At 36.5% G+C, this 18,036-nt stretch overlaps 2 protein-coding genes across 2 annotated transcripts; both read right to left on the bottom strand.

Annotated features, from left to right (window-relative positions):
- Positions 1–747: 747 nt before the first annotated feature.
- Positions 748–3,583, bottom strand: LOC118484720 (protein FAR1-RELATED SEQUENCE 5-like). Its single transcript, XM_035980595.1, has 3 exons — positions 3,418–3,583; positions 955–3,195; positions 748–892 (listed from the first exon to the last, which is right to left on the bottom strand). The coding sequence occupies exon 2, from the start codon at positions 3,173–3,175 to the stop codon at positions 1,238–1,240; it is 1,938 nt and encodes a 645-aa protein (XP_035836488.1). The 5' UTR covers positions 3,176–3,195; positions 3,418–3,583; the 3' UTR covers positions 748–892; positions 955–1,237.
- A 7,198-nt stretch (positions 3,584–10,781) lies between these two features.
- LOC118485050 lies at positions 10,782–12,015 on the bottom strand. Its single transcript, XM_035981278.1, has 2 exons — positions 11,577–12,015; positions 10,782–11,401 (listed from the first exon to the last, which is right to left on the bottom strand). The coding sequence occupies exons 1-2, from the start codon at positions 12,013–12,015 to the stop codon at positions 10,782–10,784; spliced, it is 1,059 nt and encodes a 352-aa protein (XP_035837171.1).
- Between the last annotated feature and the right edge of the window lie 6,021 nt (positions 12,016–18,036).

The following is an 18,036-nucleotide window of genomic DNA, read 5'->3' as shown; positions in this document are numbered from 1 at the left end:
TGTATATTGACCCGTTTCGCTGCAAGTTCTGATATAATAATTCTGAACGCCAATATACAGGGAAACTTCCCATGTGACATATGTTTCATACTTGCATCACTTTAGTTACAGTGACACTTAGCTCATGCTTATGTAAATGTTAACTAACACCAAAAAAGTACAACAGATCAAAAGATAATAAAAATATAAAGAATAATAAAGGAAAATAGGTACATCAGTCTTCCAAATATTAACAGCCAAACTAAAGTTTGACCAAATCTACTAGGTCATCACTAACTTTGCAAGCATCATCCAAAGCAACCCTGCACACAATTTTTTAATATACATCTACTTTAATATACAACAGCTACATTCTCAAACTACATGAGGTCGATCATATTTTGACCTGTTACATATTAATTCACTATATAGTGACCCGTTCCATTTTACCTCACTATATGTTGACCCGCTTCATATTAATTCACTATATATTGACCCGCTTCATTTTAATGTACTATATTTTGACCCGCTTCATATTAATTCACTATATATTGACCTGTTCCATTTTACCTCACTATATTTTGACCCGTTACATTTTACTTCACTACATTTTGACTAGTTTCAGTTAAACTCACTATATTTTTGGCCCATTTGACCTCAGTTGAATTCACTAAATATATATATATATATATATATATATATATATATATATATATATATATATATATATTCGCTGCTACTTTGATGTCATTAAATATCAAAACCATTGTAATAAAGGAAATTGCAAAACTACAAAAAAAAAATTACTTTCTACAATACTGAAACTAGTGCCACCATAACAAATTTGCAAACTTGCTGATTCTTCCAGCCGAGTCACATTTCATCCTTCTCTTTCTAGTAACGATTCTTCCATCTGAAAAAAATTAATATAAGTATTATACTAACATCAATTCATTATAAATATATAGATCTTACCATCTTTTTTGGAAAACTGCTGATGTAATGACCCAGTTTCTTGCAGTGAGAACAAGCTCTCTTTTTTGGTGCTTCAAGGGATGATTTGATTCTAGTTGCACTTTTAGGTCGACCTTTAGTATTAGTATGGACTAGTGGATCCCGAATAGAAATTTGAGGTATCATGTTCACTTGAGAGCTTCCAGCCATAGAATCTTGTGAAGCGGTCTCTAATTGTTTCGACCTTGTTCGAATACTTTGCTCTTCTAAAAAATTCAAAAGGATAATGTTTAATTTCTTTATCTCAGTCGGGGAGTCTCTTGCTTGTTCGATCGCTTTTTCTAAAATTTGATTGAACATACCATAAAGTTAACCCACTTACTTCATTCTCATTATGTGTGTCTTCGAGCCCAATAGTGCAATTATCCACCTTATACCTTGCATCTAGAGTCCACCTAGGTAAAATATAATAATCAGGTAGAGTTTCAACATGTCTCTTCTTCAAGACATATAAGATATGCTTGCATAATATCCCATATGTTTCAAACTTTGCACATGAACATGTAACATCCATCTTATCTGAGGCACGGAAGTTAACATTTCTCCAATATATTTTATCTATATCCAGTTGTCCAACCTTATATATGATTTCTTCAGAAGTCTTGCTTATGGTCTCATGAGTTAAATTGAAGGTAGCTTCAATCCATTCCTTTTTGAATACATCAAAGAGATTTCTTGTGTAACGTGAACTCGCTTTTGCCTCTATCAAATTAACAGAAGAAAGAACTGGCTTGGAGTTCATGGTCTTGAAGTCTTTATCATACTGTATTACGAACTCATTCAACATGGTCTTGGAATTTACATATCCATCAAAAAAAGAGTGAATACTCTCACTTCTTCCGCTTGATGTCATGCCAGCAAAAAAACAATCTTTCAAGAAGGCTTTAGCCCAATATTTACGTTGGTTATACATCTCCATTATCCAACTGCCGCTTTGAAAATTATATTTACCACATAAAAATTCCCAACGACTTTCAAATTCTTCAATTGTATTACTCTTTACCCACTGCCTATGTAACTCTTCAAAGTCACTATAATGAACTTTTAGAGGTCGAAGATGTTCGGTCTCATGTTTCTTAATATGCCATGAACAATAACGATGTCGAGTGTTTGGAAAAACACTTTGTATTGCATTGCAGATAGCTTTATCTTGATCTGTAATCATCGCTGAGGGATACTTATCAAACATGCACTTCAAGAAATTTTTAAATAACCATTCAAAAGTGTCTTGCTTCTCATTCTCCAATAGCGCACCACCGAAAAGTATGGACTGGCGATGATGATTTACCCCGACAAAAGGAGCAAATGGCATCTTAAATTTGTTGGTCATGTATGTGACATCAAACACAACAACATCTCCAAACTTGATATACGCGTCTCTTGATCTCCCATCAGCCCAAAAAATATTTCTTGGAGATCCATCCTCAGATAAATCCACAACAAAATAGAGGTTTCGATCTTCTATTAGTTTATCTTGGAAATGCTTAATAAGCCCATAGAACTCCTTGCCTTTGTATTGTTTCCGTTCAACAGCTAAGATATCAGCACATTGCTTTGATGTGACATCATTTTCACATGGACTTTTCATGGTGTTCACGACCTTCCAGATTTGACTAGGCTTCAACCCGGATTGACTAAGTTCTGACATTAGAGATTTGCAAGCTTCTGCGCGGTGAAACTTCTCATGAGACCGGTGTTTCATAACTTTGGTTGGAGTAATAGTTAGTTCATGATTGTGTGAATCATTAAATTTATCTACTAGCCATTTTCCATCTTTACCTTTTGAAATCCTAAGAAATGCTTCACATCCGGTCCTTAATTCCCTACGACGTTTGACATCTCCTTTAGAACTATCACGCTTTAAATCTTTAAACCCCTCTTTGTTGCATACATATTTCCTCCTATAAGGTTCATTTGTTGTCTTATCCTTAAAAGTCGAACGAATACGTATTCCAAACCCATGTACAAATGCATAGCGATTGTAGAAATCATATGCGTCACCAAGAGTATCAAATACCTGCCCGATCACATTATCATCTACTTCTTTCTCAAACTTAAAATCTTTTATATTCTCTACTTCAACATCGGAATCGCTATGTACGACTAAATACCCATTTGCATCAATATCATCAATCAAATTCGCTTCTAAAGCTTCCTCCTCTGGTTGAACTCTTGAATCCATTAGCTTAGCTTCTGAATGTTCTGGATCAACAAAAATACAAACATGTGGAAACCGATAAATAGATGAATGAACCTGGGAAAAAAGCATTCTAAAAAACATGTCGAATCATGATATTTAAGGTAATTTTAGTAACATGGAGATTTATTAAGCAAATCATCACCAGTACTAAATCCATTCTAAGGAACTTTTAAATAAAAAACATGGAGATTAATTAATTGAATACATAATCAATGAGGAAATACCTGATCGATTAATTGAGAGTGGAACACACCAAAATTTTCGTAATTGAAGAAACCTGGTCGATTAATTGAGAGTGGAATACAAGAAAATTGATCTTATCTTCAGATTCCTAATTAGAGAAGCCATGGGATTTGCAGGTGATTTGGATTTGGGGATTTGCAGTCGTTCTTTTTGTTTCAGCTAGTTAGGGATTTAAGAGATAAAAGGTTTAATTTTATTTTTAGGGATATTAGTTAGGGATTTAAGAGATAAAAGGTTTAATTTTATTTTTAGGGATATTTAATCAAAACTACGTAGTTTTGATGGGTTTGTCGCGTAAGGTTACATGTCTAACAGCACCTTATTCACTTTCCCCTAATTATATTAGTTATTTTAGGTTTACTAATACTAATATCAGTGAGGTGAGAGGAATGGATATGAATCAAAACTTGAAACAGAAATAGAAAATAAAAGAATGAGTTGAAGGCTTGTCAGAGGGAACAACGCATGGAAAGTGAGATAGTGAAAGGTGAGGAAACGCCCATTCACGACATCCCTTACCATCTTAATTGCCATTTCCATACTCGTCGTGATATATATTTTTAAAATCAAGTTTTACTTATATGTGTCTAGTGTATAAGGGCATGTTTGGCTAAGCTTATTAGAGTTAAAAATGACTTTTGAGAAAAGAACTTTTGAGAAAATGACTTTTTGAAAATGAGTTTTAAAAAAAAAACGTTTGGATTAGCCTATGGGGTGGGAAAAGCCAATAAGTCAATAAGTTGTTTTTTAAAAAGTGTTTGGCTTAGCTTATATGATATAAGGGGGTAAATAAGGGGTATATTGGTAATTTGAAGCTTGAAAAGTTATAAGCTGGCCAAGAAGTCACAATATTGTAACTTGTTAAAAACTCATTTTCATTCATCTTAAAAAGCCATTTTCAAAAGCACTTTTCAATTTGCCAAACACTAAAATGACTTATTGGCTTTTTGATTAAGCCAATAAGTCAATAAGTTACTTTGAAAAGCTTAGCCAAACATGCCCTAATTGTTCTATTTGTAACTACTTATGTGTATTGTATTGTATTCGTATTTTAAAAGGTAAATACCATTGCCTAATCTTTAAGCAGTCACCATGGCCGATCCAACCTTTTTGAGGCCCAAGATGAAATGAAACGTCGGGTCCCTTTTTACTTCTTTAATTGTTATAAACGATACTCATTTATCCATGTTTGTAATCAAATACAAATCCAACACAACTATAATAGAGAGTAAACAAATCTAAAATAATAATTTTGCATTAATATTAATAGTTAACATATTAATTTTTATTTTAAGTGGAAGCCCGGTTCTTTTGAAGGTCCTAGGCTTAAGCCTGGGTTAAATAGGTCCGGCCTTGGCAATCACAACATTAGTGAGTCCGCGTTACAATTGTGTACATCGTGAGGCATCGGAAAGCCGTGAGGCATTCGTAGATGCTTTCGTGATGAAAGGATGGGATTGGGGGGGGGGGGAAGTTATGTATTTTTTCGGTCGATGGGAATAATAGATTTTCTTTATCGACAATGAATTAGTTTTTCTAAAAGCATTAGCAAAAAGCTAGAAAATACAGGTACATGAATGACATGACTAGGAAAACTGAATTACACCAATTCAACCAATCAAAGATTGGAAGGTTCGCCCTATCTTTTAACCAAAGTAACCATGTCGTCTTGATTTCTTCGTTCCGAACCCACCATATACTAGGAAAACTGAAAGTTCACCAATTCAACCAATCGAACATTGAAAGGTTCGCCCTATCTTTTAACCAAAGTAACCATGTCATCTTGATTTCTTCGTTCCGAACCCACCATATACATAATACACAACATGATATCAACACAACTTCCACTTGTGGCCCATGTGGCAATGGCTAGGGATGGCGCCTGGAGGGGTTGGCCCGTGGGAAATTTGCCCTTCTGCAGGGGTGGAGGTTAACGGTGGCCCGAGGGTGCCCCAACCCCTATTGATATTTTGTTCGTAGTGTTAATTTTACGAAAAATATCTGATTTTTTTGTAGTGTAAAATATTAAATTTAAAAAGTTTAGCCTCCACCGATTTGGATTTTGAGCCTCCCGGTCCCCACTGAGTTTTCGTTAAAGCTCCGCCACCGCCTTCTGGAAGGGCGAAATCTTCGCGAGATATGGTGCCTCAATTAAAAAAAACTTTTAAATCTTATTTTAAATTTCTTGAAATGTAGTAGTAATTGGTTAAAATAATAAAAATATGTAACGTTTTTCTAAATTTTGAAAACCTTATTTATTTAAATTTTTACAGTTTTTATATCTTTTAGACAATATTTGTTTTATATAAATTAATTTACTGTCAAAGTATTTTTTTATAATAAGTTATGTAAGTTTATATAAATAGTTTGATTTGGTTAAAAAAATAATTTGATTATAGAAAAAGAAAATAAATGGTGATTATGTTGAAATATAAGAATCTGTAAAATGTTTGTGGGGATTAACATAAAATTAATGTTTTTGAAGGATCAAAGGAAATTCGATAACTATCACTAATGCTTTAGTGGTGGCTACAGGTATTTAAGTTTCATCTATGGTGGGTCCGGATGAGTTTTCTCATTCAGGTCTCAAGTTCGAGTCTGGGTGATATGGGTTTCTTATTGAGGGGTTTAAATTGGGGATTTATTTTGCAAGGAAGCTCTCTAGCGCGGATCCGGTTAAAACAACATATGCTAGACCTCCCGATATTTGCAAGTAATTCACACCTTTCTAAAAAAAGCTAATTGAGCGAGTTCGTGGTTGTTTTTAGAACTGACCAACAGAGATATTATTAGTGTTAACATTTTTTAGAGTAAAGTATAGTTTCAGTCCCTGAGGTTTATACCAGCTCTCAGGTTTAGTCCCTATTTAGAAAAAATCAACACTCCAGTCCCTGACGTATTCAATTGCTCACAATTAAGACCTTCCCACTAACTGACCATTTGTAAGTCAGTGAAAAGACTAAAATATCCTCATAACTTTACTTACAATTACATTCCCTAAACGTATAAATGACATGATTCCCTCCATATTCAAAACAAATCATAATCTTGCAACTAAGCACCGATTAAGCTGATATAATCTGCAACATGAAGGTATTAACAACAACTACAAAACCTCGTAACAAGTAACAACACATATAACCAGATTTGAAGTTCAAATGGGTTTCAATACTAGAACTAGAATTTTGTTTTGACCTTTATGATAGCTTTTTTTTGGCTTTAACCGAATTTTTATAGTAAATACCAATAATGTTATTTAAACGTGTTAACCATTAATCATTCACATCCCATTCTTTATATTCGTTCAAACCATAAAATTTAACAAAACCTATTCTTTATTCTTTTCTTATACCTTAACCATGTATTTTCAATATTAATTCAAACCATAAAATAAGAATTAAGTTTACGAAACAGTAAATTTTAGTTAAATTATATGGATATGAATAACTTTTTTTTTTGAAACATATCTAGATATATTTTAACAAAACATGTTTGAAAAATAGCTCATCTTCATACATAATTGCGACAACCCCACACACATAAAGTAAATACATAATAATAAACAGTTAAATATACATAATAAATGACATTATTTGTGGGGAAGGTGGTAATGGTACTCATGGATGGTTTATGGGAAGCAAAGTTAGAATAGAGGAACACGAGACCATGACAACACATCATGTGTCCGGTCTTTTTTGGGTATTATTTTACTAAATATCATAAGAGTTAATTACACAAATATTCCATATGATTTTATACTAGCAGTTAATATACTGTATAAGCTTAAAAAGTTTTAAGTTGAAGTTACATGATTTTTATTTTGTAACAAGTTTGAGTTTTAATATTAACTTTCGTTAAAAGTTTTGTTATATTCATGTAAAATGCGTAATAAAACCACTACAACCACCACTATAAGCTTCTAACCCCAAATAAATATCTTGCTCAAGATCAAAACAACATAAAATGCATTAACAATTGTACTAGTTCACTTCGTTACCTGAATTTGTGTTGTCGAAAAGTCACGCAATGACGGTTGGGGTCCTCCATGCTTCTGGTGGTCGGTAGAAGGTGACACGCAGTGTAGATTATTTTTTCCTCTAAAATCACTTAACTTTTATTAAATGTTTGTTATTATGATTTTTTAATATAATAACCTAAATGGAACACGTATTAATCATAATTACCATCTAGTAATTGTTATTTTTAGATTAACTTTAAGTTGGAGTTAGCAATGAAAAAAATCATATAGCAACCAAATTTGATAAATGTGTAGTTGAATCAGAAAAATAATCACTAAATAGTAACCAATATTTATATATGTTTCATCTAGGTCACTTACTTTCAAAAATTAACATTTATATAAATATTTACAAGATCAGGACACCTAATGAATAATGAGCGACTTTAAAGAAAAAAAAATTACTTTAGTAAGATACTGGTGAAACTTGGTTAGATTTTGCCTAAATGAAATATTTTTTATTAGGCAAACATAAACACATGCCACATCACCTACCCGATAAGGCGATAACCTAAGTGAAAGCCTAGGGTGGAAGCCAATGCAATCCACTACCTACCCGACGAACCAACTCTCACACATCTTTAATTGGTAAACACTCACCGATTTCTATACTTGAACATTCAACGACAATATTACCAATCAGATAGGAGTACCCCGTTGAGCTACCTGGTGACGCCCTTCACTCACTCCCTAATAATTTAATCAATATCAATTCTGACTCTCATAACAATATAGGCCTTTTCTATAATTAAAGTGTTTGTTATGATATAATATAATAATATCCCTCTTTATATCTAAAATATCTATTGCATAGTGGGGTTGTCTCGTAGGACTAGTACGGTACTTGTAATAAAGCCAGAGCGATAATGCCTTTCAAATCCTCGACAAGCACATCCCATCTGACAGTGATGAGTTAATATATACTTCCTGTTTTATTTCTCTACAATCCTATAAGGCCATGTGTAGTGGTTAAACACTATAATGCCTCCATCATGGGGCGTTTTGCGCCATGTGACGTCCTAGTCAGCAAGGGGGCATTATAGCAAAAGTGGTGTAGTGGGTATAATGCCCCATAATGCCCCATTCAATCATTTTACAATCATTTCACAATTATTTTTTTAATTTAAAACATAAAATAACCTTCATTAATTTAAAAATAAAATTACATTACTTGAAAAAAAAATAAAAAGAAAAACTAAAAAAAAACCGAAAATAAAAAAAAAGCAGAAAATAAAAAAAAAACCGAAAAAAAGCTGAAAAAAATAAAAAAAAAACATAAAAAAATAATATGATCTAGAGTCCATATTTTTCTCTAATTTTTTGGCGACGCATTTGCGCAAGGATCAACGCTTCGCCTTGTAGGTGGTCGATAGGTTTGGACAAAAACTCGATGTCCTTTTCCATTTGCCTCGCCTCTTGCATCTCGTTAAATTTTTTTGTTTCGACCACTCGTTCCTTCATAATCTCATAACGTTGGTGGCCGAGATCTCGAATGTCTTGGAGACGACGGTTCATCTCCTCGAAATCATCCTTTAACTCGAGATCGGAAGACGACTCGACCGTTTTTTTCCCGGTTCCCTTTCTTCTACCGGTGGGTCGGGCCAACTCTTCTTGAATGCCCTCGTCCACCGCCTCATTTAAATCAACATTGCGGGCATCCGATGTCGGAGTTGACGGGTCAACGGAGGATGATGTTTTTGACCTTTTAGCCCGACGTCTACTACTAGACGTCATTGGGTTAACTACCGCCCACTTTGGACTTTTTCGAAGTAGCTCCCAACAGTTGTAGTACGTGAAAGGGCCTTTTGTCCTCTCGAACTCCTCCAAACCCTTCGTTAAAACCCCCACGTCACCTTCACCGCTCGGCCGATTATCGTAGTTACGTTGGAAGACTTCTTGGAACCCATGACACTTGTTGTTGATGTCGGTCCATTTGCTAGAAATGGAGTCTTTGTCCCGATGTTCGCCTTGACCCCACGTGCTAAAGAAGAGTGCACGAACCCTATCCAAAAAAACCGGGCCCGTTTGAAAGTTTGCTAAAAAAAAAAGTTTTTTGTTAAAAAATAAAATAACAAAATAAGTAAAATAATATTTATATAAAATAGTTACCGGTCTCTTCGTCCTCCGAAATGTCGACATACGCCCGAGTCAACGCGTATTCCTCTTCCTTCGTCCATTTGATTATATTTTTTGTACGCCGCCGTGCGTCCTTATCCTTCTTCTTATGCGACCTTTTGCCGCGTTTCGATGTTTCTTGCACCGGTTCGGGTTGCGTCTCCGGTACGACTTCCACATCGGCTTCGGGTTGTGACGGTTGAGACCCGCCGGCTTGACCATAGCCGAAAGTGGGAGGAATAAACGGAGGGGCGCCACTCAAGTAAGCCGCGTAAGTTAAAAAGCTCGGGTCCATGTCTTGAAGGTTGAATGGGGTTTGCGGTTGGGTTGTGTTCGGGTTTGCGGGTCTACCGGGGACACCAAAAGGAGGGCGGAATGGATGCATGATTGTATAAAAATTAGAAGAAAGTGGGTTTTTTTTTATAAAAGTTGGAAGAAAGTGGGAGAGATAGTGAGTTTTTGTATAAAAAATGATGTGAATGTGGGGTAAATATATATAGTGGGGATTATTTTAAATTAAAAAAAAAATAAAAATAAAAGAAAGTTACCGTTTGAAAACGGTCGAAAGACGGTGGCCCCCACATTTTTAAGCGTTATAATTTAAACGCCGAACGGGATTTTTTTCGAAAATAACGCCGTAAAACGCCCCCTGTAATGGGGGGTTGGGCGTTTTCGAGCGTTTTCGCGCAATTTTTTTTTAAAAAAAACGCCCCATTACGCTTGGTCTAAGACCATTGGGTATGGGGGAGGATAGTCTCCAAAGAACTATCCTCCACATAAGCGCCACGTAGGCAAAGGAGAAGGACCCTCCCCTTGAAGACTATCCAAGGGTGTGGGGATGCTCCTTCTTTATTTTTTTTTATTATTATTATTTATTTGATTTAATTAATTAATGAAAACAAAGTAAATAAAAATAAAAAAGTTACATTTAAATAAAACCTAAAAAAACAATGTAAAGTTACATTAAATAAAAAAAACACACCTAAAAAAAACCTAAAGTTACATTTAAATTAAAAAAAAACACACTTAAAAATAACCTAAAGTTACATTTAAATTAAAACTACACTCCCCCACTCCATTTTTTCCTAATTTTGTCCTTCATCATTTGTAAAATGGGACGGTCTTCCGGTGGATAGGAGCTAAGGTCGGTGGTCATTATTTTCCATTCCTCTAACTCCTGCGCTTCTTGTTACTTTTTTAGCTTCTCCTCCGCTAGTTTTTTTTAATATCTACCTTCTCGGTTTGCCTGTCGTTAAAGATTTCCTTGAATGATTTTAACTCCGCCATAACACCTTCCAACCTCGAACCACCACCACTTCCTGATGCGGCTTGTTTCCTTTTTTCAGCCGCTATTTTTTTACTTTTGTCCCTTCCTGGGGGACGTTCTCCATCTTCAATCGACTCCTCCTCATAGTCGGGCTCGTCGTTGATATTTATTTGGCAACGACCGGTTGAGCCTCCAACGCTATAACTTCCTGACTCGGAAGTTTTAGACCGTTTCGTTGCTCGTTTCGCTTGTGCAACCTCATTTTGACATCCCTTCCATTTTGGGTGATCCTTTACAACTAGCCAAGCACGGACATGTGGGAAAGGAGCTTTGCTCTCATTTTCGTATAAACGCACCGCTTCATTGAAAACATTTTCGTGGTTCCACCCACTCGGTTTGTTGGCGCGCGTTGTGTTATAAAACCCACAAAAGCGGTTGATCAACGTATTCATCTTGCGCCACTTCGAGCTGATAGAATCAATGGTTCTGTACTCGCCTTGTTCCATAAGCCCGTGGAATATATCAAGGGCTTCTTGCCAAAACGAATCGCTTAGTTGATTGTTAGCTACAAGTTAGTAACAATAATAATAATAATATTTTGTAAGAAAAATATAGTGTACAAATAAATATTTAACAAACAACAATAAAAATATACAAATAATATTTAATAATAACAATAAAAATATAATGTACAAATAATATTTAATAACAATAATAATATAAGAATAATAATATTTTACCGACTATAGGAGACGTTGAAGAGTTAATATATGCTTTCGCCAACGCCTTTTCCTCAATTTTTGTCCATTGTTGCATTTGTTTGCCCGGTGCGTCTTCATTTTTACCCTTTCCCTTTTTATTTTTCTTTTTTGAAGGTTCAGGTTGTGTTTCTGGCACAACCTCTATCTCATCATCTTGTTCCTCGATTTGTGTTTGAGGTGCTTGTGGCATGTTGGGTTGTTGCATTTGATATGGGTTGAACGACATGTTGGGTTGTTGCATTTGATATGGGTTGAACGGCATGTTGGGTTGCATTTGCATTGGGTTGAACGGGTATTGGTTGAAAGCGTTTGGCATTTGTTGGTAACCCGCAAAAGCGTTGTCCATTACGGGTGTGTAGCCGGATGACGAAAACGGGTGTGAACTTGAGTTGGGATTATTTGGGTTGTAGGGATCCATAATTTTTTTAAAGGTTGAGAGAGGTTTTTTTTTTATAAAAATGAGAGAAAAGTGGGAGTAGTTTGGTAAAAGTGGGATGAAAAGGGGTTGAATTTATAGTGGTGGGGTAATTTTTTTTTTTTTTTTAAATGTTACAAGTTACCGTTTCAAGGGCCCACCCCATTCAAAAAAGTCGGCCCGTCTCCAACGTCCAAATTCAGACGAAAAAGCCATGCCGAGCCCCAAGAGGGCAGTGTTTGACGAAGCTAAAGGGGTGGGACGGCCCACTGCCGTTCCCCACACCCAATGGTCTAAAAGTATTGGCTAGTATTAATTAATATTAAAATTACCTTCCTAAAATAAACCACAATGAATATTATGATCTTAGACACCAAGGTTATGATTTGCAAGCTAACATGGTGGGATCTAACACAAAAGAAGGGTGGTCGACACTTGGGTGAACCGTCATGCTTGTTTCGACAAGAATCTTTTGTTTCGTACAAAGAATATCAAGGGAGAACTGAGAGTGATCTTGAAAAGACTTACGAAAAGGAGCGGTGACTCTCAGAATAGGAAGTTTATCATGGCTCATTCTATACGCACCCCCCTTTTGTGAGAGGAAAACTGTCGGTCTCACGCAGGCCCCACCTGTAAGTATGTGAGAGGAGGGGAGTGAAAAAAGTAAATAGAGGGGGTGTAGAAAGTAGCACCCTTTATCATCTCATGTTCTAATAGTGACACCAATCAATGTTTTGTATGTTTTATGTTTGTAAGAATATAATGTCTAAATGGTTGCTTAGCAAGTTTGGTTTTCCTCTATGTGTTTAAGGTTAATAAGGGTGTTAACCGAAATTTGAATTTTCTTTTTGATAAGGAAAAATGACACAACGATATCGGTATATGTTTAAACTTAATGAAATGGTTGTTAAAAATAAATATAGCTAGCAATAGTTTGGCTTATGTAAGGTAGTGTTTGTTATGCTTGAATTATAGTCTGAATGGAATGGACTAATACAAGGGTATGAAAAAAATATGTCTGGTTGTTCAGGGTAATATGAAATCACCATTTATACAAGACATTTCATTCTCTCAAATTCATTCTATCCACCCTCTTATTTTTTTTTCATCTCATTCCCTCTCTCACCTTCATTACTAACAACACCAGCCACCACCACCGCCTTCGCCACCACCACTCTTAACCACCGCCACCAACCACCGACGTTGCCACCACCCTCCGCCATCAACCACTGGTGCCACCGCCACCACCCACTACCGCCACCTATCGCCGATTTTATTCTTTCGTCTTTTCCTTTCCTGCCTACCAAACAACAAAAGATAATGATATTTTATTCCTATAGTAAAGCGATGGACTTCATAACTAAACTCCCCTGCACTTCATCTGGTCACGATAGCATTTGGGTGATCATTGACCATCTGACAAAATCCGCTCACTTCCTCCCCATCCGTGAAGATTATCGAGTTGAGAAATTAGCTCGTATCTATACCGATGAGATCATTTGCCGTCATGGTATTCCAATCGACATTATTTTGGATCGCGATGGTCGTTTCACTTCGCGCCTTTGGCAAACCTTTCAAACCGCTTTTGGGCACCCAACTCAATCTTAGTACGGCTTTTCATCCTCAATCGGATGGTCAAACTAAACGTACGATCCAAACTCTTGAGGATATGCTTCGTTCATGCGTAATCGATTTTAGTGGCAATTGGGACGTATATTTACCGTTGGTCGAATTCTCGTACAATAACAGTTATCACGCAAGTATTCAAATGGCTCCGATCAAAGCATTGTATGGCCGGAAATGCTCTTCGCCTATTTGTTGGCACGAGATCGGCGAAGCACTAATCACCGGTCCTAAACTCATACAAGAGACAACAGACATGATCCTACAAATTCGTGACAACCTCCTCAAGGCTAGAAGTCGACAAAAGAGCTAAGCTGACAAGCGACAGAAGCCCTTTGAATTTAACGTTGGTGATCATGTACTCCTCAAGGTATCCCCTTAGAAGGGAGTCACTCGCTTTGGTAAGAAAGGCAAACTCGCCCCTCGTTTTGTAGGTCTCTTCAAGATTCTCAAAAGGAATGGCAAGGTGGCGTATCGACTAGATTTATTGACGTGTGTCTGTGTGAGTGTATTTTTAGTTACATATTTTTAGCTATTTTTACTGGCCGATTTCAAATTTTAAATTTATAAAACACGATATTCTACTATCACTCTACACACACGCTAGGGCAAGTATACCCATCGCGGACGTAGTATAGTGATGGCAAGATACCGAGGCCGTCCAAGGACACAAGAGCTTTTAGTTCCGGCTTATCGTCAACGTCTAATCGAACCAACTATTGAGAAAAGATTTTTAAACTAATAAAAAGATAAAAACAGAAAATAAAAATGATAGACAAGAAAGAATCACTTGGATCCAACTTATCTTTCATGTACCCTTTTGATGACTTCCGCACTTTGGGCATTTTAAGAGATTATCTTAGTTATAGTAGTAGGCCCCTCTTTTGGAGGCGACGTTACCCTCAACCTAGTGGTTTGAGTCAGCAAGGATACAATCCTACTAGGTCAGATTGTCGGAATATTAAAAGATAATTAAGTTATTAATGCAAAATGTGGTGGACCCCCCTTACGAGGTGGCGATCACCCTCAACCCGTTGATCTGAGTCAGCAGGGATACAGTCCTCGTGGGGTTGGTTTAAAGTTTTAATAGTAGTTTAAGAATAAGGGATTCAAGCTTTTTGTACCTCTCCCGTGGTGGGTAATGCCCGATCCGACTCGTGAGGTGTTACTGGGCTTGAACCAGGTTCTCGCAGGATCTATACACTGAACGAGACATAGAATTACCCAAACCACCCTTCTAATCTCCCTTTTGGGTTAATTAACATGCTTTATATAGACCATAAAGACATGAACATGTTGAGTAAACGAACATATGAAGAATGGTTGAATAAATTCACCTTCAATATAAAAAACTAATTATTAAAGTCATTAATACATACCCAATTAAAAAGTAGCCAAAGTTTGGAAATCAAAAAAGAAATACATAAAAGATATGTCTTCACCAAGTGATGTAAGAATTTAGCCAAGCATGGCCTTTGTTTGACAAAGATTCTTACGATCAATCTTGGATCCCGAGACTACACACACACTCTAAAGATGGAAAATGGATGATAGTGGTGGATGATGGTGTTGTAGTGGTGGCAAGTGAGAGAGAAGTGGTTTGCCAAGGGATGAGTTGAAGTGGAACCAAGCACTTCTATTTATGGCTGTCTTCAGAAGCTTCAGCACGGCCCGTGCCCGGCTGGCACGGCCCCGTGCCCATCTCTGTCTCTCTCTTCCTCATTAACTGCTTGTCAGATGTTGTACTAACACAACCCCGTGTGTCAACGGCACGGCCCGTGGCCAAAGTACTTGCTGTACTATCGCAGATTCTGCAAATCTTTGAGTTGACCACGCCTCATGTTGGCTTAGCACGGCCCCGAGTTGGCTGCTATTTTTGTCTTTTGCAGTTGTCTTTTTCTTCTGCCCAGTATCCATCTTTGAATATGGCCCGTGTTTGGTGGACACGACACCGTGTCAGCCTTCTGTTCTTGTTTTGAGGTTTGGATGTGAATTGGGGCTTGGCGAGCTTCGACAATTCCTTCTTGTTTACATTTATGTTGGATTTTGCTGTCTTTTTGCTCCTTTTGCAAATTTAAGCTCTTTTAGCCCTGAAAATATAAAAGGAACGAAAACACGAGCTTTTTCCAACATTAGTACTAAAAAAGGGTTGCTTTTACGTCGTATTTGACATAATTTATATGTTGTATTTTAATCACATCACTTATCTCAAGAGCTCAACAACATTTATCCAACATTTCACGTATCAAATCTCAAGAATTGCTTAGCTGAAGAAGGACTTCAAGTTCCACTTGATGATTTACAAATCAACGAGTCCTTACACTGCGTCGAAAAGCCAGTCGAAATCATGGACCGAGGAACCAAGCAACTTAGGCGTAAACGCATTCCCACTGTCAAGATTCGATGGGAAGGAAAACGTGGCGCCGAATTTGCCTGGGAACTCGAGAGTGATATGAAGACCAGGTATCCACACCTATTCATCGAGTCTTCTTCTTGACTAAATTTCGGGACAGAATTTCCTAAAGTAGGGGAGACTGTAACGCCTCGCATTTTTGTATTTCTATTTTTAGAAATTCTTGTATTCGTATTCTATTTTTGGAAACTTGTAATTCGTATTCCTTTCAACCAATTGTAATCTGAGACTTCGATCATAATGGAAATGCATTTTTATACATATGCATGTTACAATCAGGGGCGAAGCATTGAAGGGGCCGGGGAGGGGGGGCCGACCCCCCGAACTTTTTGCTCAGTGGTGTTATGTATATGCGCTTCGTATAGAATTTTTTAGGTATATACGTTTTTGACCCCCCCCCCCGGTTTTAGCGACCCCTAGTGGAAATTTTAAAGCTTCGCCACTGGTTACGATCATACTTGTTTACGCTAAACACCACCGAGTACATGCTTATGTAAGAAACCAAACCATATACAATCATTAGATATTCAGTTATACACATTTTACTCTATCAACACACTTATACGCAAGCCATACGCACTAAATATGTGATACATGCTCAATCCCGTATACACGTTTTATACACGAAACCGAATCATACTTAACGTTTATTTTATGTTCGGGATATTATTCCTACACATTCATACAATACACATACTCATACATGCCTTAGAATTCCTTAAAAACACTTAACATGTTGAAGAAATTGCATAATTGGACAAACAACCAAGCATCAAGGCCAAAAATAAAAATTTTCACTTTTGACATGTCATATGGACAACAAGACATAGGGTCTTATGGTCCGCAAGAGCTTCTGACGGGCAAAATTGTTGACAGCTCGCAAATTAACTTCGAAATCCACCTTTTAACCACTTTTTCCACCTCCCTTCTCCTTCTATCACCTTCTAACTCAGTTATGACTTAACCTTAGTCCTCCTCTATAAATCCAAGCCTTCTATAACGCATTTCCACTTTCCATAACCTCATTTCACTTTCAAACACTCCAACAATTTCAAGAAAACTCCAACTTTGGGAAAATCACTACAAGTTAAACTTGTGAGTATTAACTTATTTCTGCAACCCTTTCTTCTCATCTATTGCTTTATAACTCCTTGGATAACCTCTAAGGATGTTACCCAAAGGTTCACCGAGGTGTAATAAGGTGGTACATCAATTATATGATGCTCCAAAGTGGGTTCAAAATTCTGTTTTGGATTAAACTTTACAACTTGTTCTTGGTTACATTCATCTTGTGGGAATCTTGTGTTAAGCCTTGTCCCCAACTAAACTTATGTCGTGGGGCTTATGTTGTGACAAATTTCCAGAAGTTATGAGGTCCATAACCTCCAAAACTTTCTGCTTAAAAGGTACCAAGTGACCTACAAAGTGTTGGAACCATCCAAGCTTTCAAGCTTCAAAATTGAAAGACTTGAGCTTTTCTTAAGTGTGAACGGAGGCCTTGGCTTTCCAACTATGATTCCACTACCTCACTTAGTTAGTTAATCCATCTTCTTTAACCTAGGTAATCAAGTGGACTTACTAGTAACAAAGTATCCAAACTACACCAAGTCTCCAAACATTTGCCATGATTGGAATGCACTAGTCTAGTTTGAGTTTAAAAAATATAACTCCAATTCTTATAAATTTTTATTTATATAAAAAATAAGTGTAACGCCTCGCGTTTTGTAACTTTCCTTATTTAGCGAGTCCTTTGTACTTTCCTCTTATGGAAACTTGTAATTCTTTGTATTCGTACTTCATTTCATACGTTGTAATCTGAGACTTGAATCATAATGGAAAACTTTATCTTTTATATATTTGTAGTATACATTATTCGTAAACTTGGTGCTTACTCATATTACATACATACTTGATGCTTATTTCCATGCAATTTCATACATTTTCATACTTGCTATACATGCAAAATACATTATTTGGCTCTTTTATCC

Source organism: Helianthus annuus, chromosome 12 (genome assembly GCF_002127325.2).
Source record: "Helianthus annuus cultivar XRQ/B chromosome 12, HanXRQr2.0-SUNRISE, whole genome shotgun sequence".
Classification (NCBI taxonomy): Eukaryota; Viridiplantae; Streptophyta; class Magnoliopsida; order Asterales; family Asteraceae; genus Helianthus; species Helianthus annuus.
The sequence above is the reverse complement of the archived record's forward strand: the minus strand, read 5'-3'. Positions and strand labels throughout refer to the sequence as shown.

Bases quoted from the DNA above. Each gene is read 5' to 3' on its own strand.
- LOC118485050 (XM_035981278.1), bottom strand. From the start codon at position 12,015: ATGGATCCCTACAACCCAAATAATCCCAACTCAAGTTCACACCCGTTT. The intron at 11,402-11,576 runs GTAAAATATTAT...ACTAACTTGTAG, and splicing joins TTCAACGTCTCCTATAGTCG to CTAACAATCAACTAAGCGAT.
- LOC118484720 (XM_035980595.1), bottom strand. From the start codon at position 3,175: ATGGATTCAAGAGTTCAACCAGAGGAGGAAGCTTTAGAAGCGAATTTG.